A 22,425-nucleotide genomic window follows, 5' to 3' on the forward strand; every position below is an offset into this window, starting at 1 on the left:
CGTATTAGTACTAGCTAGTGGATGTATTCATCGGTAAGCATCTCGGACTATTTAATCCATATAGTCATTTTCTTGGCCTGTGTCGATTATATATATAATTAATTATCGGTTGGGAATTGCCTGCAAGTTACTGCACTACTCCCTGTGGTCTACATGTACTGTTGTTTGAGCGAGTCGAGAACCCCAAGTACATCCAGGCCAGGGCCGCCGCTGAATCAGCAGCAACGTGTCATCAAGCGCGTCCGAAGAAACCGGCATTTCCGTTACTTCCTTTTTCAAAAAGAAACCCAATATTTGTCTGAATCAAATTGGTGAATGCACTGGTGCACATGTGTATTTAAGTATTTTACATCAACACACCACAGTCTACGACTGAATTCACCTCAGTTTCTTTGAATTTACAAAGGAGTGCAAAATGCCTCGCCGCATCAAATTTTTTCTGACCTCAATCCACAAAGGGAACTAACCAATGATGAAGGATTGACTCAAAAACGCTAGCTGCTGCATTGACGCTAAGCTAACCGAGGAGGTAGAGGCAGCCAGATCGACGCGTTGCGCCGCCGGCTGGGGGCTAGCTCTCGATGAAGCCGGTCATCCGCAGGACGGAGTCGCGGACGCGGCGGAGGTCCCGGCCCTTGAGCGTCCGGCCCTGCCCGGAGCACACCGAGGAGGCCCCGGCCCCGGCCGCGGCGGCCCTGCGCCGCGCCAATAGCACGTGCGGCGGGACCACCTCGCCGTCCTCCTCCTCCTCCTCCCGCGCGCCCGGGGCGACCCCCGGCCCCGGGATCGCCATCGGCTCCGTGAACGGCCGGCGCTCGGCCGGCGCCCACGCCGCCGCGCACCTCGACGCGCCCTGCGACATCTTTCCTCTCCTGCCGCTGATGATCACCCGCGAAGCCGCGAAGGATTGATGGCTCAATGCGATGAGCTAGCTACGTAGTGCTAGTGGAATGAAATGTGGTGGTCCTGCTTGCTTACCCAAAACTTCCCGTCTGCCGCACGGCGCGGCGCGAGATATATAGAGCGGGCGCGGCGCGCGAGCGTGGAGCCTGGGGAGGACGACGACGACCTGGCCCGGCGGCCACGTAGCTGGCCCGCTCAGCTCGCTCTCTAGCTTACTAGCTACCCGTCCACCTATAGCCTATAGCTAGGCAGGTTCCGTGTGGCGCTGCGCCGCGCTGTGCGACGGGTGTTGGGCTTTGGCGTACGAAACGGGAAGGAACAATTCGGCCGGCACGGCGGTCCGGCCGGCCGGTGCCGTGCCGGGGGGCATTCGAGGGCAAAACCATATACTCCTACATTCCAACGTGTTCAATTCCTTCCCTTCCCTTCCAATCCAGACCATTCGGCCGGTCGCCAAGCGTGCCCTCCGTTCGCTTGTGCGGCGGCGCAAGTTTGGCGATCTTCTCGCCCCCCCGTGATGCTTTTCCGATGCGCTTTTGGGGGCATCCTCGTATAGTCGTATCCTGTCATCCCTGACACCAGTTGCTGTTTTTTTCTCCTGGCGCCAAGAAAAGTTGATCGGGTCGTTCGCTAGCTATTCGGTTTTGATTGGGCAGGCAGGACGCGGATACCGGATAATATGCTCGTGCTCGTCCGCACGTGTGCGCATCTCCGTGCGTGTGCACGTTTGCGAATGACACTGACGTCCGGCAAAGGGTTTGCACGCGTGTCGCAGACTAGTAAAAGCGCCATGTTTCTCTGCCAAATTGGAAGTTAGTATCTCTTTTTCTAACAGCGTCGCATAAGGTACTTAGGTACGTATGCTTCAGTTGGCAATCGCCACAGCTTAAGATATTTTTGTTAGACCTAAATTAGCCGGTTCTAATTTGACCAAGTTTATAAATTCCAAATTTAACTAGGTTTATAGAAAAGACTAATAATATTTTGAACATTAATTAAATGAGAATAATTAGATCCATTATAAAATATATTTTCATAATTTACTTATTTGATGTGTTAGATGTTAATATTTTTCTCGATAAATTTAATCAAATTTAAACTACTTTAATTTAAAATAAAGCAAAATGTCTTATATTTTAAGATGGAGGGAGTATTTGGCTATTTGCTCGTCGCGCTGCCGATCAACGACCATGCTCGCCGCATAAAAAATGTCACATTGATGTTACCGGTGGCAAGTCGTAGGGCCCGGCCAGGTTCGATGAATGTGGGAACAAACGGGACGGGGTCCGACCTCCAGTCATCGACTTGCTAGCCTCATCGCATATGCATCATCTCTGATCAAGTTGGGTTGGCAGTGGCGTTTTGTGAGGGTTCTTTCTTGTGACCACGCGTGGACACAGAGAGGGGGGAAAAACAAAATCCTGGATGAGGATAAGCCGAGCTTCGAAGTGTCAATCGTGCAGCTAACTCTAACCCACCGGGCAACTAGCCAGACCGGCATGCCAGTTGCCAAGAGGGTCAGCTTAGCTTTAGCTGGGTTGCACGCGCGGCTAGGAATCTAGGATGCTTAACCCCCCTAGCAATGCCGAACACGCAACTTTTCATTTGTAATGAACGCGTCGATTGGGACATGGAGCCGCTGTTCCGGCGCGCTCGTTGACATCCGCGTGGGCGTGTGTACTGTAACGAACTTAACGTGCACCAGCTGGTAACTGAATTGGGGAACGGGCACGTCAATGTCCCAGACTGAAAAGCAAAAGCAAACGGGCCCCAGCATCGCCGCATTGCTTTTGCTTGACTTTAAAAGGCTATCAAAATTGCAAGCTACTACTGTACTGCTGCAAGTTAGGCCTCGGCTTGGCCGGAAACCTCAACCTGCGTGGTCCGACAAGAGAACTGCATGCGTGCACCAGATGATCAGATCGTGGCTGCTGTGAGCATACCGCGTCGTTAACTGCATTCTTTTAGAAGCCTGCTGATGCTTTCAGGGTTCTGACGACGACCGTGGCAACAGCCAACTAATCAGATCGTAGGTTGCGCTTGTAAGGAAAATGACTCCATTAGATTTTTATTTTATGATTTTGGTGATTGAGTAACAACGCAATTAATAGGACTAATGAATTTGTCAAGTGAATAATTATAGATCTCAGAAATGAAGCAAAAAGGCTAAACAAAGCAAAACACGAAGAAAGAACTCAAAGAAATGTTGAATTAGACGAGTTCTACAGAATTTAGTAGCACCGGTTGTACCGGTGACCAAGCACCGGTCTAACCGGTTGGCTTCGGTTGCACCGGTGACTTACCACCGGAGCAATGTGCAGTACTGGTGCCAGGCCACGTGGAGAAAGACAGTGGCACCGGATGCACCGGTGGTGCTAAGTTGAAGCACCGGTGAAAGCATCGTACTATGCACCAGAGAGCACGTCAAGTTGGCAAGAAGGAGTTTCTTCAGCACCGGATGGACCGGTGGTGCACCAGTGCAAGACACCGATGTAATTCCACAATAGAAACTGGAGATTCTTGTGAATGAGATCAATTCTCTAGGTGTGAAGAAAATTGATGATGTGGAGCTCATTCGCAAGATCCTTCACTCTCTACGAAGGCCGGACTACGATTTGGTGATCACAATTCTTTATGAGAAGGAAATTGACACATTGACACCAAATCAAGTCATCAACAAGGTGATCGCCCACGAGCTACGCTATGACATCAAGCCAAGAGCGCCACCTTCTTTACCAACACATAGCACATTTGTATGCAAGCAAGTCAAGAAGTTGAAGAAGATGGTCATCAAAGATAGCTCAAGTGAAGAGGAAGAAGAGAAGGCATGCCAAAACTCCTCAAATGATGAAAAAGAGCCAATGAACCCCCAACCTCTACAAGCAAGTCAAAAAGATGAACAAATATTTGAAGGAAATCAACTCAATGGGGTATATGGTCTTCCTCAAGGGTGGGCATCACCATCAACTCATGAAGGTTGAGAAGAGGTTCAAGAAGAAGTAACAAAATAAGGAGAAAAAGCCCAAGCATGAATCCTTTATCATTTTTGGTGAATGGGTTAGTGGGGGTGAAGAATAAAATGCAAGCTCAAGTGATAAATCAAACAAGAAATTCACCACCCGCACCAACATGGGATCATCATCAAACACTTGCCTTATGGCCAAAGGTATGGAAAGCGATGTAAGTGATGATGACTCCGACTAGCTTCTTGACCTAGTTCATGAACACCAAAAAGTAATTAAAAAACAATCTCAAAAATTTAGTGCACTCAATGATCTTAATGCTACTCTTGCCACAAATTATGATGATTTGTTGTGCAAATTCCAATTACTTGGTAAGGAGCATGAAGAGCTCAAATTAAAAATTGAGAGCATTACAAAAATTAATGACTCTTTGGAAACCTCTAATTTTTGCAATGAGAAATGCCATGAGGATGTTTTTTAGAAATATGTGATGACCTCATTGTCAAAGAAAATGATGAGCTCAAGCAAAAGATAGAAAGGCTCATAAAGTTCTTGGCTAGATTAAAGGACAAAAGCATAGAGAGCAATGTTCAATCTTATCAAGATAACCGTGAAGACATGGTGAAGAAGCTTGAGAAGGGGTCCACCGTGACTTACTCAAAATATAATCATAAAGGCCACAAGTCCAACAAGTGTTCTCAACCAAAGAAGAAGCTTTCGGATGAGAAGAACAAGAAGAAGCTTACTATCAAGAGTTTTCTCATCTACACCAAACCCAACCGGAGGAACAAAAGCAATAGCACCTCCTATGTGATCAAGAGAAGACAAATGGCAAGATAGTTGCTCACAAGGTTGGGAAGCAAGAAAGGAGTTAGAATCACTCCATTTGGGTGTCCAAGGATGTCAGCAGCAATATGAAGGGGTCTCAAATGGTGTGGGTTCCAAAGGAGACTTGAAGCCCAAGAACGACTAAGGGGATTTGGAGGCTTGGCTAACTAGAAGATAAAGGATTCAAGCTAAAGAAGCCAAACTCGTATCTTGGACATTTGTTGCCCAAGTCCCCTATAAGGTAATGGTAGCTAGATTTCAATTCAAGCATCATGTAGCTCCATTACTCTTGCTAGATTGTTTGTATTGCATCGCCTAGTGCTATATATGGTGGGTTGTTTGTGTCATGATCTAACTCATGAGCATCCTACTTGGTTTGATAAATGTGTAGAAAGCTACACAAAGTTACACTTCATGGTACATGGATTTCATGAGGTATTGTATTTCATTTATGTACCATGAACACAAGCTATAGGGTAAACTTTCCATTGTTGTCAAAAACAATGTGCATACATTTAATTAGTGATTCAAATATTAAATGCACACATTTAGGGGGAGTTCATTATATGGTTTGTGATTTTGAGACTAACATATTTTCAAGCTTATCTTTTGAAGTCTCGTATTGAGCCATGATCTATTGAACTAAATTTCTAGATCTAAGTTCATAGGCTATGTGCTCATGTTTTTGCTCACCTTGATGTACCAAATATTTAAACTCAAATACTTTCAATTGGTATCTAATTTTAATTAAGTATCATTTGGAACAAGTCTCTTTCAAATTAGTACATGCAAGGTAATTAAGTACCCTCGGAGGTATGCATGATCTATAACTCCTTCAATTGGTATCTTTGTCAATTCTTTATTTTATAGAGCTACCTCCGTGCATGATATGGTCTAAGCTTTCTCATTCAAATATCTAGTTGTGCATATGATTTTCACATTATCATTTTGTGCACACACCTTGTGGAAAGTTTAGCTCATGTCATGCTAGTTTCGTTATTTTGTGATCCATCTAAGTAATTGCTAAATTAGTATCTTCATTAATATCATATATTTGGATCATAATTCATGGAACTAACTCCCTAAGCTACTAACTTTTCCCCTTGAGCTATATTATTTTGCAAGATCTTTTTAGGTGATTTGATTCCAAAAGGGGAGAAATTTGGATCAAAACAAGGTTGATCAAAGAAGCAAGGTTGATCAAAGGGGGACAAGTTTGCAAGCAGCAAATACGGGGACAAATAAAGGGAGATGATGGATTTAGGGGGAGGCCAAGCCAACATTGGATGATGGTATGCATCCAAGCAAGTGTAAGTGGTTAAAATTTTCAATTTTTACGTAATTTATGCTTGTTTTGATTGTGTTGTCATCAATCACCAAAAATGAGAAGATTGTAAGAAAAATGGCCCCATTAGACCATTCTTTTGTGATTTTGGTGATTGAGTAACAACGCAATAAATGGGACTAATGAGTTTGACAAGTGAACAATTATAGATCCCAGGGATGAAGCAAAAAGGCCAAGCAAAACAAAACACGAAGAAAGAACTCAAAAAATGTTGAATTAGACGAGTTCTATATAATTTAGTAGCACCGGTTGTACCGGTGACCAAGCACCGGTCTAACCGGTTGGCTTCGGTTGCACCGGTGACCTACCACCGGAGCAATATGCAGTACTGGTGCTAGGCCACGTGGAGAAAGACAGTGGCACCGGATGCACCGGTGGTGTTAAGTTGAAACACCGGTGCAAGCACCATACTATGCACCAGAGAGCATGTCAAGTTGGCGAGAAGGAATTTCTTCAGCACCGGAAGGACCGGTGGTGCACCAGTGCAAGGCACCGGTGTAATTCCACAACAGAAGCTGGAGATTTCTTCAGGACCGGTTGAACCGGTGACCACCGGAGCAATGGACCGGTCTAACCGGTGACAGCCACGTCAGCTGTCAGAAGGCCAACGGATAGTGCAGAGCCGTGAGTGACCGGTTGCACCGGTGCCCCCTCACCGGTCTATCCGGTGCCCTGCGCAGAAAAGGCCCAATGGCTCTTAACGGCTCTATGGTCTTGGAGGCCTATATATATGTCATCCCCTGGTCGTTTGAAGATTGCTGGAGTTGCTACAAGACTCATACACACCCAGAAAATCCTCCAAGCCTACCCAAGTGCATATTGATCAATTCCTTAGGTTTAGCACTAGCTTTAAGAGTGTATGTGCTAGATTAACTCTTGAGTGAGTGAGCAAGCAAGGTGTTGTGTATTGTGGCTGGTTCTTGAGTGAACCAACAAGAAGATCTCGGTTTGCCGGCCCCTTGGAGCATTGGTGGCTCGCCGGCACGTCATCGACCCTCCGGCTTGGTGTGGAGCGGCGATGACACTCTTGTACGGGAGACGTGGAGACACCCTTCCTTCGTGGATAATCTCCTTAGTGGAAATCGGGATCAAGGTGACCGTGATTGAATCCGCGGAAGAGACTTGATTACCGAGAAGCAATACTCTTAGTGAGTGCTTCAACAACGTGGATGTAGGTGTGCCTTTGTGGCTAACCGAACCACAGGATAAACATCCGCGTCAAGAGTTTGCTTCCTCCTATCCCGCTCTTTATGTTTCCGTATTTCATACTCGCAATGCTTGTTTCTTTACTTTCATAGAGTAGTTTCTTGATAGGAAAGGCTATAGCTTGCTTAACTCTTTTATGATAGGGGTTTTACACTAGAAGAAACTTAGTTGTACATCTAGATAGTATGTTTTAGTTTTATATTGTGCAATTTAGTTGGAGCCATAAGTTAAGGTTTTAAGTTGTCTAATTTATCCTCTCCCCCTCTTAAGTTAGAGTGCAATCCGATCACTTTCAGTGTTGTTAGTTCTTTGGAGCAACTTTTGAAGAACCATTTGAACAGACATTTGTCGTGCAGCTAGCTAGGGTCATGGTGCAGTCAGTTTTGAAGAAGACGCAAGTTACTGATCGATCTACTGTAGCTTTAGATAAATTTCCAGGACCTTAACGGTGGCGCGTGCAGTGCCGTCATTGTCGAGTAGTGTACGTTTTATGTGGACGAACCATTTGAGCAGCCAGTTTGTCGTGCAGCTGGCTAGCTAGGGTCATGGTGCAGTCAGGTTTGAAGAAGACGCAAATTACTGACCTAGCTCTTGTTTAGTTGCAAAATTCAAATTTCCAACTCTATCATATCAAAAGTGAATTTTAAATGTATAGAGTATTAAATCTAGATGAAATAAAAAATAGATTGCATAGTTTGTTTGTAAATTGCAAGACAAATCTAATAAGTCTAATTAGATTATGATTAAACACTAAATTGCTATATTAATTGTTACAATATACATGTTCTAATGATAGATTAATTAGGCTCATTAGATTCGTCTCATAATTTACAGACGAGTTCTGTAATTAATTTTGTGATTAGTTTATATTTAATACTTGAAATGTGCAAAGATTTTATTTTTACAATTTTATATGAGTAACTAAACGAGACCCTACTGTAGCTTCAGATAAGCTTGCAGGACCTTGACGCTGGCGCGTGCAGTGCCGTCATTGTCGTGTATAGCTTTTATATGTGGATGAAAACCAATTAACCAAATCACTTCTGCTCCTTTGCCGCCGCTGAGTTTTCAGAGCTTACACTTCTGGGAAATGGACAATCCACCGGTGGTCCGTACGGACGAACTCGACGGATTATCCCTCGGGTCTGGACCCTAGCCACGAGCAGTCCCGTGGACGTACTCTCTCTGTCCCTTTTTATTCGTCGTTTTTTTATGTGTCCCAAGTTTGACTTAATTTATCAAAAATACGTGCAACATTTATATCTTCAAATAAACTTATTAAAAAACTAGATTGAAAGATCTATCTAATGATATCAATTATATATTATAAATATTAATATTTTTTTATATAAAATTAATCAAAATTATTTTTCGGGAAGCGAGAACGACAGTTATTTAGGGACGGAAGAAGTAGTTTTCTACCGTGCTGCGGTGGCAGCGTTCCAAATGATCACAGCGAAGTGGCGTGTTGGCACGCGCGACGGGCGCGGATCCGACACGCGACGGGCGCGGATCCGACACCTGTAAACGCCGCGACAAGCGGACAAGGCAAATAGCGAGCGCATGGAGGCTTGGAGCATTGCATGATGCACGGCCGGCGGTGCTGTGCACGCCACGGGCACTTGTCGAGACTGGTGATGGTAGTTGTTTCTATACTATAAGAATTCATGAAAATTAAAACATTTTTCACCAAAATTAGCCTCATATCCACCTCACAACCCACCACTATCAGGCCCATGTGTAAGACTAAAAAGTTTGACATGAGAGCCTGGCAGACTGATTTTGTCACCCCCGCCCGTTCAAGTTGCTGGCCGTGCTCCCCTTGGCGTTGTTTTTCTTTCACCGAAGACACCGCATACCCGCCCGCGTACCCGCTCGCGTCAATCACACCCCCTTCTCCTTCCCCGCCGCACGCCTGCTCCCAATCCCGGATCCCCTCCGCAGACCCCATCCATCTCACCGCCTCCACATTGGTGGCAATCCAGGAAGACATAGTTGCGGCGGCAGCGCACCGCCTTGCTGCCTCCCTCCTCCATCCACATCAGCCCATCCATCTGCTTCGCTTTCGGTGGCGGCGGCGGTCCTTGGAACCAGGAGGAGGCGGCTATGTCGCGGGCGGGAACAGAGGGACTGCAGCGATGCGCTGGCGCTTCCATCTGCCTCCAGCCTCCCCTCCCCATCCACGTCGCCCTTTTCTCCTTCGCCCCACGAGCGTGCCTTCAAGACGCTCGACGTCTGCAACGCGGCGCGCGACGGCGTCGTCCAGGTGCTCCGCTGGGAGCCCCTCGCCAACTTTGCGGCTTCCTTGCTGCGGGGCCCGTGTAGACCCACGAGGGCCAGCTGTGACACCCCGGCCCATGGCTTAATAGGATTAATAGGATACTCATACCAACAAGTTGCAACTTCTTTTCCGGAAGCCGGTCTCCAAAGAACTCCGAGGTTAAGTGTGCTTGGCCCGGAGAAATTTGGGGATGGGTTACCGACCGGGAAGTTCTCCCCGGGTGCGCACGAATGAGGACAAAGTGTGCAGAAAAGACTGGTGCCGGTCTGTGAGGACAGTCTATGTCCTAGAAAGCAGCCAGATATAAGCGGGCCCGGCCTCGGGGAGGCGGGACGTTACAGAATGGTATCAGAGCCGACTCTCGCGGTTTCACGGGCACGTACGGGCGTAAGTACGGAGGCATGAACACGGGCGCGTAGGGGCGCAGATGCACCGGCATGTGCACGGGCGCGTGGCGGGTCAGTGCGCGGGCATCTGGGATGTGCCGTTGGCACTGGACGCACGGACGTGGCACATGGACCGTTGGCACTGGACGCACGGATGTGGCACAGGGACCGTTGGCACTGGACGCACGGACGTGGCACATGGGCTGCTGGCACTGGACGTACGGGACGTGGCCAAGAGAGGACGTTTCTGGCTTGGGATTGACCAACGAGGACGTCGGTCTCTTAAGGGGGTGAGCATGTGACACCCCCGGCCCAAGGCTTAATAGGATTAATAGGATACTCATACCAACAAGTTGCAACTTCTTTTTCTGAAAGCCGGTCTCCAAAGAACTCCGAGGTTAAGTGTGCTTGGCCCGGAGAAATTTGGGGATGTGTGACCGACTGGGAAGTTCTCCTCGGGTGCGCACGAGTGAGGACAAAGTGTGCAGAAAAGACTGGTGTCGGTCTGTGAGGACAGTCTGTGTCCTAGAAAGCAGCCAGATATAAGCGGGCCCGGCCTCGGGGAGGCGGGACGTTACACCAGCTCCACTGCGTGTGTAAGGCCCTCTCCGGGGTCCTCGTCAATGACACCGCAGTGTCCGGCCGTCGTATCCACGAGCGCGAGCATGAGGACATCACCACGCGTGTCTTCCATTGGTGGAGCAGAAGAAGCGGGTTCACAATGTCATGTGCAGTCTGGAGGTGTCTTCCATCGGTGGAGCAGAAGAAGCGGGTTCACAATGTCATGTGCAGGTAAGCTGTTCAATGGAATGCCCCTGAAGATGGACAAATACACTATCTATTTCTCTTCCTTGCTGCAGTGAATAGGAACATAGACCTGTGCTGTTACAAACCTTTATTAGAGAAGAGATTTCTCCTCCAACATTGATGCGAGTGGTAAAAAAAATGGTGAGTTTCCTTCAACTGATTGGTGTTGAGATAAAATGATCAAATTCAATTTTACCATGTAACACACTAAAATAAAGAGAACTTGGTGGGAGAAGTATCATATGCTAATTTTTTGTGTGTCTCTGGGTTGGTTATTGCACAAAAAAATATATCGAGAACCTGATTAACTTCGTGTTTGTTTCTATTAGTACACCTATAAAGCTACTGATTTAGCATTCCAGGAATGTCGATGGTTTCTATGAAGAGCAGCCCATGATGGTGGGACAAGATAATATGTTAAGCTAGATTGCGTGTCAACCTAATGGGACACTGGCTCCGATGTCAAAAAGTGAACCCAACTGATCAAAACTGAAGTTTTTAACCGGTAAGAACCATCATCTGCAATTGTATTATTGTTACTGCCTTTATATTCATACTTAAATCTATTTTATTTAGAGATCACGTTAGGATTCCAGGAATGTCGATGGTTTCTGTAGCGAAAATGGCCTCTCATGCCATATTTCAATATAATGTTTTGGTGATTGATGACACACGCAACACTTGAACTAATGTGTTTGCTTAGATGATATACTCAGGCTTTTAGGTTCAAGTGATGACAAAGAGAAGAGAGGCGAAGCTAGGCCCGAAGGGCCGCCCTTACGGGGGTTCCGCTACCCGGTTAGCGGACGGGGGTCGAGGGGGAGCCGCCCCTCGCGGGTCTCAGGGCAGCGCCCTGAAACCTAAAAGAAATCAAGTCACCGGTTGAACCGACGCCAAGCAAATTACACACGTCGGTGCATTGACTTGAGCACGTCTGGGAGTTTTAGTATCACCGGTTAAACCGACGTAAGGCAAAATGTACTCATCGGTGCAATGACAGAGATGGCCTGCGGGCTAGGGTTTGGCACCGGATGAACCGACGATAGGAAGTTTGAATACGTCGGTGCAATGGCAGAAGCAGACCAAGGAAAATGCATACATCGGATGAACCGATGATGCACCGGTTAATGGCGTCGGTGCAGTTGTCCAGAGAGTTTGTTTTTCAAGGATCAGAGGACAGTTGCACTCACCGGTTAAACCGACGCTAACATTACATACACCGGTCGATTGCGTCGGTTGATTGCCCGTACACGTAACGGCTAGTTTTCAGTGGGCAGTTTAGTATCACCGGTTAAACCGACGATGGCGATTTGGGGAGCATCGGATTAACCGGCGTTAAGCGTTTTTCTGGCAGCTTTTCTCCAACGGCTATATTTGCTTGTGCTGCCTATATATACCCCCAAGGCCGGGTCATTTGAGAGTGCTGGAGTTAAAAGAAGTATACTAGAGCTAAAGATCATCTCCAACCACCATAGAGCTTCATTGTACATCATATAGGCTTAAGCACACTTGTTAGAGTGCTTAGTGCTTGATTAGGGATTAGTTCTTGCGAGAGCTCCCTTGAGAGAAGTCTTGCTGCGGCAAGCAAACACTTGTACTCGTCGTGTGACCCTCCGACTTGGTGTGGAGTGGCAACGACACTTTGTGCGGGGAAGGAGGCCCCTACTTGGTGTTAAAGCTCCAAGATAGTGAAGACGGTGCCGTGGTGACGCTTCGAGATAGACGGTGGCGGTGACCTCGTCTTTGTGACTTGGTGTCACTTAGCCTTTGCTTGTCGGGAGCCTTGGAGGCGTGGCAAGACGGTGATCAAGCGAAGAGACTCGGTATCACACTTGTTCTTTGTGAGCAAGTGGCCGTGGACGTAGGGAGGGACTTTGGTGTCCTAACCGAACCACGTTAAATCGTGTGTCTTGGTGTCTTCACGGGAGTTTGCATATCCTCTCCCTTACCGCTTTACTTACCGCATTACGTTTCCGCATTTACTCTTTCTTGCTTACCTTTACTTTCCTAGTTAGTTTGATTAGGATTGGCTATAGGTGGCAAGTCTTTTGGGGTAAGTAGAGGGTAGCATAGATAAACCTTAGTCATAACTAGCATGTGTAGGACGTGTTAGGTTTATCTTATGCAATTAGATTGAGCCCTAGGATAGAAAAGCGATTAGCGACCCTATTCACCCCCTCCCCCTCTAGGGTCGGACACCCCGGTGATCCTTACAGTTTCCTTGAAGAGCAGCCCATGATGGTGGGGGCAAGATAATATGTTAAGCTAGATTGCGTGTCAACCTAATGGGACACTGGCTCCGATGTCAAGAAGTGAACCCAACTGATTAAAACTGAAGTTTTTAACCGGTAAGAACCATCATCTGCAATTGTATTATTGTTATTGCCTTTATATTCAGACTTTAATCTGTTTTGCTCTAGCTTTGCACTATGTTGTCACTTGCTGAAATATATGCGTTATCGATTAGGGACATAGGTTAATCTCTGGTTTGTCATTCATCTATATCTATCTATCGCTGCGCGGCCTCCTCCGGCGAGGCTTCGGCGTCCGCGACGGCTTCCCCATCAGTGTTTTTTACGCCAAATCTATCCTGCAGCGTGCTCCTCCACTTCCTGGTTGATGAATTGTTAGTGTCAGCAGTGTATCTGGTGATACTTGCTAAAGGCCGGCCTAATATGGTGGTGGTCAGATTGATTTATTGACCTGCAGTTATCTCCGTGCTTGCTGATAGCCTCACTCTCATTAACTCTGAAGTATTTTTGCAGGACCATGCAGACTGCAGTGGATGTTTTTTGGTAGTAAAAATTATACTAATGGAACATTTCATTACGTGCACCTTCACTAACGGTGGTCTCAGGTGAGTAGAAGCATGAGTGAGTAGCCTTTACTATAGAAAAATGGCTGAAGTCAGCTAAAAAAGAACAGTACAAGAGAAAAGAAAATATTACACAAAATTATTTGCATTCTATATTGGTTCAGCTATAATCGAGTAGCGCTTATAAAAAGTACTAGATGAAAGGTTCAGCTATAAAGTAACAGTACAATAGAAAAGAATCGGACAAATCTATTTGCATTCTATATTGGTGAGTTTCTAATTGTTTTTCATGTAGATGCATTATCGTTTTCTTAAGAATATTTCGAGTAATATTAAGAGCTGTTCATCGCTTCCTAATTTCTAATCATTTAGTCTGAGCTTGCTTTAAGTTCTATTCTATCTAGGATTAGTCTTGGACCATTTTTTTGCAGCAATAAATCCCCGTTCTTATTTACTTACATCCTTTCTTGTTCCTTGCAGGGTGTACAATTTGAACCATCAATTTGGTATTTTTCCTCTAGAAACTGAATTTCAAAATATTTTATTAAGGATATATTTAATTGGGATAATACAAGCATGTCTGAAATCTGAGCAACTGAATCTCTAGCTCATCTGAAAAGCTGCTGCTATTTAGTAAGTATAAGCTATAACACTTACATTGTACTTAAAGCATTTCACTAGCTTTTCTGGAGGAAAGAGGCTTCACTTTTCTGAGTTCATCACTATTTTTTCTCTGTTTTCATCCTGCTTATCAAGATTTGAGTAGCATTCTTTTTATAAATTATATGAACTGTATTGAAAGATTGCTCAAGCAGTAAATGAAAGATTGCTGAAGTATTCTTTTATAAACTTATTTGTTAAGCATTTCCAGTGATGTAGGGTTGCAGAATATAGTTTGTTGTAAACTTTACCGGCTTTAATGCCTTCGTGGAATGTAACAGCACAGGATATAATGTGATTTCTATATTTTTTCTGAAACAATGGTGCTCGAATAAAAAATAGTGTGGTGTATTCTATTGTAGCACCTAAACAATTCAAATGATGGTTATAATTAATTTGTTATTACTGTCCAATTCACATTCCTAGGCCAATCAATAAATTTAACCAGTTTAATTTTGTTTCCTTCAAAAAGCATTGTTTGGTACTTTTTACTGAAATATGGTCTGGTGGAAACCGGAGACTATCGGACTTGAGGCCTTAGATTATTGGAAATTTCTGTATATTGGATTCTTTTAGTAGCCTATTGAGAAAGTCTTTTTGATATATTTTTGTCAGTCATACAACATCTAAAACTTGTCTGATTTAAGTATTTCAAGTATTGAATCCTCTATGGAGAGCTCATGCCTCTATAGTTGAACAAGTTGGTTCAATAGATTGTGTGATGGGTTATTTAGACTTATTAGATTGCCATAATTATTGAGTAAACAATATTTATTTTCTGCAATGTAAACACTTAGATAATGGCAAGTTTTACTTGATCTGTGCCGATACAAATATTCGTATCCTGTATCGGTGCTGCATAGATGAAAACGTTATATAAGCAATGTATAGGATTCTAGCAAAAGAGAATGGCCAATTTGTCTTCCCGATTGATCTCCCTCGAATTAGGACGCCATGGGACTCTTAAAGGATGTCAGGTTACAAAGGATATGCCACTTTAAAAATACCGAGTTGACTAGATTAGTTACCTTTCCTAAAGCAATCAGTGTCTGTAGTCTATGTTTTTTTATTGCTGTACCCAGTTATGTGTTTCCTTGGGGACTACCAGAGGGTCAAGAACGTGTACAATTGAGACAAGGTTTGGAGCTACTGCCAAGACAAGATATTAGATCATAGAATGCTTACTATGTTACTATTTAATTACAATTAATGGTGGGAGAAATGTTGGATCCCAGTATTCCAGTATGACCCCTTTATTATGTTTGGCAGCCTGCCAGCTTATGTATGGTACTTTTTTTATGCCACTAATAGGTTGTGCCTGTAATTTGAATTGGAGATGCCACTTTATTGTGTTTTCAGCTTCTTTTCAGACTCACTCGAAAATGTTATATATTAGTAGGATTGGATATATATACTTTCTGCAAATTACAATGGAAGGAAACACTGGTCTATGAAAGCAAAGAATTTATGGAGTTTTGAAGTACATTGGGACGAGAGAAGAGCACGAACAAGCACAAAGGGATGTTCACTAAGCTCTGGGACAATAGATACATCTTTGCTACAATGTGTACACCTTTGCTACAAAATAAAACTATTATCTATTAACTTTTTATCAATGTAAATTTTGTTTAATAAATTTTTAAAACATATGTGTGCCGCCTCTCGGACGGTGGCAGAGCAGGAGGACGCCGGCAACATGGTGGAGCACCTTGGCTGCCACGCACGTGTCGCAGGGGGCGTGAAGGCCGCCAAGCCCGCGCCGCCTTCGCCGGGAGAGAACTTGCCTTCGGTGGCCTTGACGGCGAAGGCGATGGAGGGGCCGGAGAGCGGGAGGAGGCTGGACCGCTGGAGACGTCGCGAGGACCCCGGCCGCCGCTCGCGCCAGGCCAGGTTGCGACATATGTTATGACATGTTTTGTATTCTATAAACTTATTATTTATTGTTATATTTTAAAAATATGTGCGTGCAGCACATGCACTCTACTGGTAACTTCAAAAGATACGCCACAAATTCGCAATTCTCTTGGCAAGTAGTGGGCCAGGCTTGCTATCACTTCAGCTTAACTGACAAGCTAATTACCGAGCAAGATAATCATCTACTCTCTCCGTTTCAAATTGTAGTCGCGATAAATTTAGATACATAATTTTTGCTACACATTTAGATATATGCTAGCTATGACTTAATATGTAGCAAAATCCGTGTAGCTAGATTTATCAAAATGACTTATGATTTAAATCAGAGGAGTAATCTTTCTATCTTTTTTCGGAAACCTTGAGAATTATTGTCATTCCACAGCACAACTGAAGCAATGCGCGCAGAATAATAGAGAAGATCCACCTGTGCTGTGTCCTTGCAGCTCTCGGCACGGCGATCACGCGACGAGGACAACGAGGGGGCTCCTCACGACGTGGACGCCGTCGCTCCACGCGTACGATCCCGCCACGAACCGCCCTCTCGCCGCGCGCCCGCTCGCCTCCGCCGCCTCCACCCTTATCCTGAACGCCTTCCTCTCGCCGGCCCGCGCGAAGCGGAGCCGCCTCGGCGCGACCTCCACGGAGACGCCCGCGGGCGCGGCCACGGCGACGGTGTACCGTGCCTCGCCGGAGCCGACGTGCGTCACCGTCCGGCGCACGGTCACCGAGCCGTTGAGGCCGTGCACGGCCACCGAGGGGTGGTTCAGCTGGTACGGCGGCGGCGGGCGCGCCGGGCACGGGACGGAGGGGTCCAGCTGGGACCCGGCGCTCGCGCACGCGAACAGCAGGTAGTCCTCGTACGACGCGTCGTACACGAGGCCCGGGTCCAGCGCGTGCCTGGGCCGGATGTGGCCCGACCCGTAGTCCATGGGCCCCGCTACCGTGCCGTCCCCGTTCCTTAGTGGGCCGCCTTTGGCGTTGGTGGTCGTTGCTGCCCAAAACAGAGCACACCAGTTTTCGGTTGGGATCAGAAAACTTCAGGTGCGGGCCGAGACGTTTACCGGTGGTCATGATGGCCGACCGGATGGCGGCGGAGCTCCAGTCGGGGTGGGCGGCCTTGAGGAGGACGGCGGCGGCGGAGACGTGCGGGCACGACATGGACGTCCCCGACACGATGTTGTACTGCACCACGCGGTGGTCGCCGTCGAGCTTCGTCGGCGACGACGCCTCGCTCCACGCCGCCAGGATGTTCAGCCCCGGCGCCGTAATGTCTGGCTGCATTGACGGACGGAGGGAAGAGGTGAAATTGCTACGCGTTCGATCGAGGACAAAAGAAAATGGCGTGGTATGTGTTGCGTTGGTGATCGTGAGATCTGTGCACGTCCGTACGTACCTTGAGAATGTTGGGCTCGAGGACATTCGGGCCGCGCGACGAGAACTGCGCCATCACCGGCGACGGCCGGACGTCCACGACGGTCGTCGAGGGGCCCAGCACCGCGGTCGGGCTCGAGCTGGAATTGATGTAGGCGAGGATGGTCGTGGCGTCGGCCGCGGAGACCGCGGTGCCCGGGAGGACGTGCGAGTCGACGGGGACCTCGCTGCCGGAGGCCGGTCGGTTGCCGAGCAGGATGGCCGCGCCGCCCGCGCGCTTCACCTCCAGACCCTTTTCGACCCTCAGGCCAGTGCCTCTCAGGCACACGACGATCTTGCCTCGCACCTTGTCGGCCGACAGGGAGTTCGGCAGGCACTGGCTGCGCCACCGGCCATTGAACCATGTCAGCACTTACACTTACTTGTTCATCGTCAGTAAGACGGGGTTGGTGCAGTTGATTACTCACTTGGAAACGTTAGCGGGAGTCCCAGGAACAACGGCGTCTGCTGCATAGACCAAAGGATACGGCTTGTTGCCTGGAAGCTGGTATGGTGTTACTGTTTGGCCCTGGTTTTGGACACAAACACAAACGCAAGTCAGATGTCACAGTCGACTCGATGTTCTGCATGCACGGAGAACGGCACGCCGCTCGATCGTCTGCTTACCATGATCGCCACGCCATTGCCAAGCTTGATCGGGGAGTCGAAGGCGCGGTCGATGCTGCTGGCGCCGACCGTGAGCATCCACGGCGCGAGGTTGGACACGGTGGCCGGCGTGGGCCCCGAGTTGCCGCCGCTGCAGGAGACGACCACGCCGCGCCTGGCTGCGTGCAGCGCGCCGACGGCGATGCCGTCGTCCGCGAACCGCATCGGGGCCCCCGTGGAGCCGATGGAGACGCTGAGGACGTCGACGCCGTCGCCGACCGCGTCGTCCATGGCGGCCAGCATGTCGGCCTCGAAGCAGGTGTTCTCGATGTTGGGATTGGGCCGCCCCGGGATGGGCCAGCACACCTTGTAGACGGCCAGGCGCGCCAGCGGCGCGCCGCCCGAGGCCGCCCCCGCCGCGAACCCGCCCAGCGCGGACACGTCCGGCACGGTGCGGCCCGCGACGGTGGACGCCGTGTGTGTGCCGTGCCCGTCGTTGTCGCGCGGTGAGCGGAAGGCGTACGTGGTGTTGAGGCCGTTGTAGTGCGCCTCGTAGGCCTTGAGGTAGTATCGCGCCCCTATGATCTTCCTGCTCGACCCAATTGACTCCGGTCAACGATTACTCGCCACATCACCCAATTCATTTCCATTTGGGTTATCCAGTATCTTATCTTACTGTTATTAATTGGAGACTCAAAAAGAAGCTCCATATGAAGTCACATATAGGATCCAATGTGGACACTTTAATAAAATAGAGAAATCATATAAATTCTTATAAAAAATAGAAATATTCTTACTATTACTAATTGAAAGCTTCTTTGGAGCCTCCATATGAAGCCACATAGGATCTTAGGTGGACACTATAAAAAAATAGAAAAATCCTATAAATTCTCAACAAAGTCAGCTATCAATCCAACAACTCTAATTATAATAACCATCAGATCTATTATCTTTTCTAATAAATTACTCATCTCTGTAATTATAAAATAGACTAAAACAACCCCTAAACATGTATCAAAATTACCCATCTCTGTCATTATAAAAAATCTTAAGTAACCCCCTAATTTTTGTGTAAATTACCCATCTATGTCATTATAAAAATAATACAAATATACCCCTAAATTTGCATATAAATTATCCAATTATGTCATCATTATTACAAGTTAAATTACTCCTAAATCTAAATCTAAATTATATAATTATAATAAAGTATTAAAGTGCACTAATATAAAATTTTAAATTATTATTTCTATCATTATTAATATATTATTTATATAAAAATACTACCCACGATATATGTCACAATATATTCATGTATAATGGAAGAAATAAGAATACTAATTCATAAATAAATAGTTCAACTAAATATATATCGAATACATACGGAGGTGTGATACAAAATAATCTATTGTAATTAGATAATGATAAATGTATATTTTTAGAGTATGTGCCAGAATATTTAATAGATGAAAAAGAGCATGAGATAGATAACTATAATTATTGATCTCATTCTTATATTAGTTCTAATTAGCCCGTGCAGAAGCACGAGTTGATAGACTAGTAAATATAATTACTCTTCGTTGCATAGTGTTGAGCATATTTTATGGCTCCGTGAATGAAATATCACGTAGGAGTAATCAGCAGGTGAAACCACTATTGTAGGCAGTTAGCTTTGACTCGAGTAGCATCTACGGTGTGAGAGCACTGGTGACAAAGCAGCAGATACCGAGGAAGGAACCTCTGACAAGGATCTCAGTTGTGTGTGTTGGTACGCATCGCAAAGCGGCAAAGGGTGGTGTCGCGGGAATCTTCAGACGAGAAAAAGAAAATTGATCTGGTTCAGAGTTTTTGTACTTATGCGACGATCAGGTCTCGATAATGGCCCTCTCGCTTGTCCTATCTCCGTGCATGCATGGCTAATTGGATACGCAGAGAGGAGGAGGAGGAGGTGAGATTATTATAGAAAGCGCGGTGCCGCCGCCTCGGGAAGGCGCCAAAGCCGGAGCCTTGCTCCATGATTGGCCCTCGCGAGCTCCAGCGACGGGTTTGTTTGGACGCCAGCTCCATGGACCATGCATGGTCACGGCTCCGGGTCAGTAACGGCTGCAGCAGAACGCAGGCGCGCCGTATGAAACTGACAAAACCGCCCCGTAAACCGGCATGTTTTGAGAGCGTTTTTGGGAGGGCTCCGCGCGAGGGTAATACCAAGCTAGGGCACGCCGTAGCGTTACTACTGTCCAGGGAGAAGAAAGACAATGGTTGTGTTTGGATCCAAGGGCTAGAGCTATTTGGGCTAAAGCTAATTATCTCAAGCAAATAGCCCTCCAATAAAATAGCTCTTGACATGTTTGGATCCAAGAGCTATTTAGTCTTTAAAGCATATTTTCCCAATCATTGGAGCCCTATTACCTCTCGTGCTATGGTGGGCTCCACTTGAAATAGCCCAAATAATTACCTTTTGGGTGGGATAGTTTTTTAAGGTAGGCTATTTGCAAATAGCCAAGACTAGTCCTCATGTTTGGAGATTTTGGGCTATTTTAAGCTATTTGAGGCTAAAAATAGTTCTAGCCCTTGGATCCAAACACGCCCAATGCAGTGTGTGCGCACGCGTGTTTGCTGACCTGTTGCAGGACGAGGAGGTGAAGGATTCGCCGCCCTGGCACGCCCCCTTCCACCGCGCCGGCACCGGCCCGAGCCCTTCGTCGCTGAAGCTCCTCGACTCCGGCCAGATGCCTGCCAATACAAACCAAGACATGGGATGACACCATGTTCGAATAAAAACAACATGAGGTATGGAGCCATGGAGGAGATCGAGAGCAGGCTATAGCTCACCGGAGTCGAGGACGCCGACGATGACATCCGAGCTGGACTTGTCGAGGGACGGCAGCCAGTCGCTGCCGCCGTCGGGCCCCTTGACCCCTTCCTCGAATCCCAGAAACTGCCAGGACCTCGTGGTGTGCGGCGCCCACCTGCCCTCGCTCCGGAAGGCGGACACCACCTCGCTCCTCTCTGCAGGCGGCCGGCAGGCCGGATGAGTGTGCCCAGAAGTCACGCGTCCGCCAGACACAAAATTACAAATCAACAACTGTGAACTATACTGGACAAAAAACATATCTATCGCTGCGTCACTGTCTACCCGATAGCGCCATGGCCTCCTCGTGGGAGAGGATAGCCGAGAAGCCATTGAGGGTGTGCTTGTAGCTGTACAGCAGCGCCGCCCGCGCCGCCTCCTCGCTGCCCTTGACGGAGAGCAGCAGCGCGTGGTGATCCTCCAGGATTGCTTCCTCCGCCTTCGCCCCGGCGGCGTGCCCGCCCAGGTACACGATGTAGACCTGTTTCAGTTCATGACGGCGATGGTTGAGTTACCCGGCCCGGCATGTGCCCCTTCTTTTGATGCACACAGGCGCTCTAATCTTTCCAAGCAGTATTGCTGAACCCTAATCAGAGCGTTCATTGAAATTGCTCGAAATGAAGAGTGAAAGTATTTAAAGGTCCGCGAGAGGAACATCGCCAATGTTGATTTAATAAGCAAGAAAAGGAAATACTAAATGAAACTGAGTTGACAGAGACGCGAGGACCTGGCCTTGCTTGCCGGAGGCGGCGGAGACTACGGAAAGAGAAGAGAGGGCGAGGAAGAGGGGAAGAAGGCTCAGCAGGGCTTGCGCTCCCCTCCTCATCGTCTTCCCCTGGAGGTTGTATACTTCTGTGCGATAGCCGATAGGACGGCCCAGGAAGCTGTTTATATACCACTGCACCATCGCCTATCAGTCAATCGCAGTAGTGCGGCGGAGCCACGCCGAGGAGATGGATAGGATAGGGGAGGCAGAGGCGGGGACATGGACAGCCGAGTCCGACTGTCTGACACTCTAACCCTGTGAGACAGATGATCATTTTACATCGTCAGCTTCATCTCCTCTTTTCCAAACTTCACTAGATTTTCCAATCCAACCCTGGCCAAATCTATGAATCTTGAGAAACTATGGGAATCTTGGCTCTTCAGTTAAAGGGAATCGTTGTTTGTGTTACAAATAAAGAAAGAGAGCGGGTGACCTCATCCGGTATTCCGGCTCTCAAACAAAAAGAAGCGGCAGCTGTGTGCTTGCGACATCAACAAAGACAGCTGGTCCCACTGTTCGTTCGTTCCACTTTTACTTCCCGACAGTCTGCACCTTCAGTCTGTGGTGAGCTTGCACGGTCTGCAGCGACCCTGCATACAACAAGGCTAGCTCTCGATCGAGGCCCATTGGGCACAGTTTGATGGACAATCCAGCACGACCAGATGCCCTCCTGCAAGGGTAACT

At 47.3% G+C, this 22,425-nt stretch overlaps 2 protein-coding genes across 3 annotated transcripts; both read right to left on the reverse strand.

Annotated features, from left to right (window-relative positions):
* Positions 1-83: 83 nt before the first annotated feature.
* LOC120676630 lies at positions 84-962 on the reverse strand. The gene has a single exon (XM_039957943.1). The coding sequence runs from the start codon at positions 860-862 to the stop codon at positions 572-574; it is 291 nt and encodes a 96-aa protein (XP_039813877.1). The 5' UTR covers positions 863-962; the 3' UTR covers positions 84-571.
* Positions 963-16,267: 15,305 nt separating this feature from the next.
* Positions 16,268-21,949, reverse strand: LOC120674286 (subtilisin-like protease SBT5.6). Of its 2 annotated transcripts, XM_039955444.1 has the most exons (9): positions 21,703-21,949; positions 21,261-21,456; positions 20,957-21,133; positions 20,746-20,857; positions 18,146-18,713; positions 17,947-18,047; positions 17,502-17,859; positions 17,170-17,383; positions 16,268-17,099 (listed from the first exon to the last, which is right to left on the reverse strand). In XM_039955444.1, the coding sequence occupies exons 1-9, from the start codon at positions 21,880-21,882 to the stop codon at positions 16,567-16,569; spliced, it is 2,439 nt and encodes an 812-aa protein (XP_039811378.1). In that variant the 5' UTR covers positions 21,883-21,949; the 3' UTR covers positions 16,268-16,566. The 2 variants fall into 2 exon arrangements, with proteins under 2 accessions (XP_039811378.1, XP_039811377.1); XM_039955443.1 differs by having other exon boundaries at positions 16,268-17,383; positions 21,703-21,897.
* Between the last annotated feature and the right edge of the window lie 476 nt (positions 21,950-22,425).

This window comes from Panicum virgatum, chromosome 5N (genome assembly GCF_016808335.1).
Source record: "Panicum virgatum strain AP13 chromosome 5N, P.virgatum_v5, whole genome shotgun sequence".
NCBI classification, from domain to species: Eukaryota; Viridiplantae; Streptophyta; class Magnoliopsida; order Poales; family Poaceae; genus Panicum; species Panicum virgatum.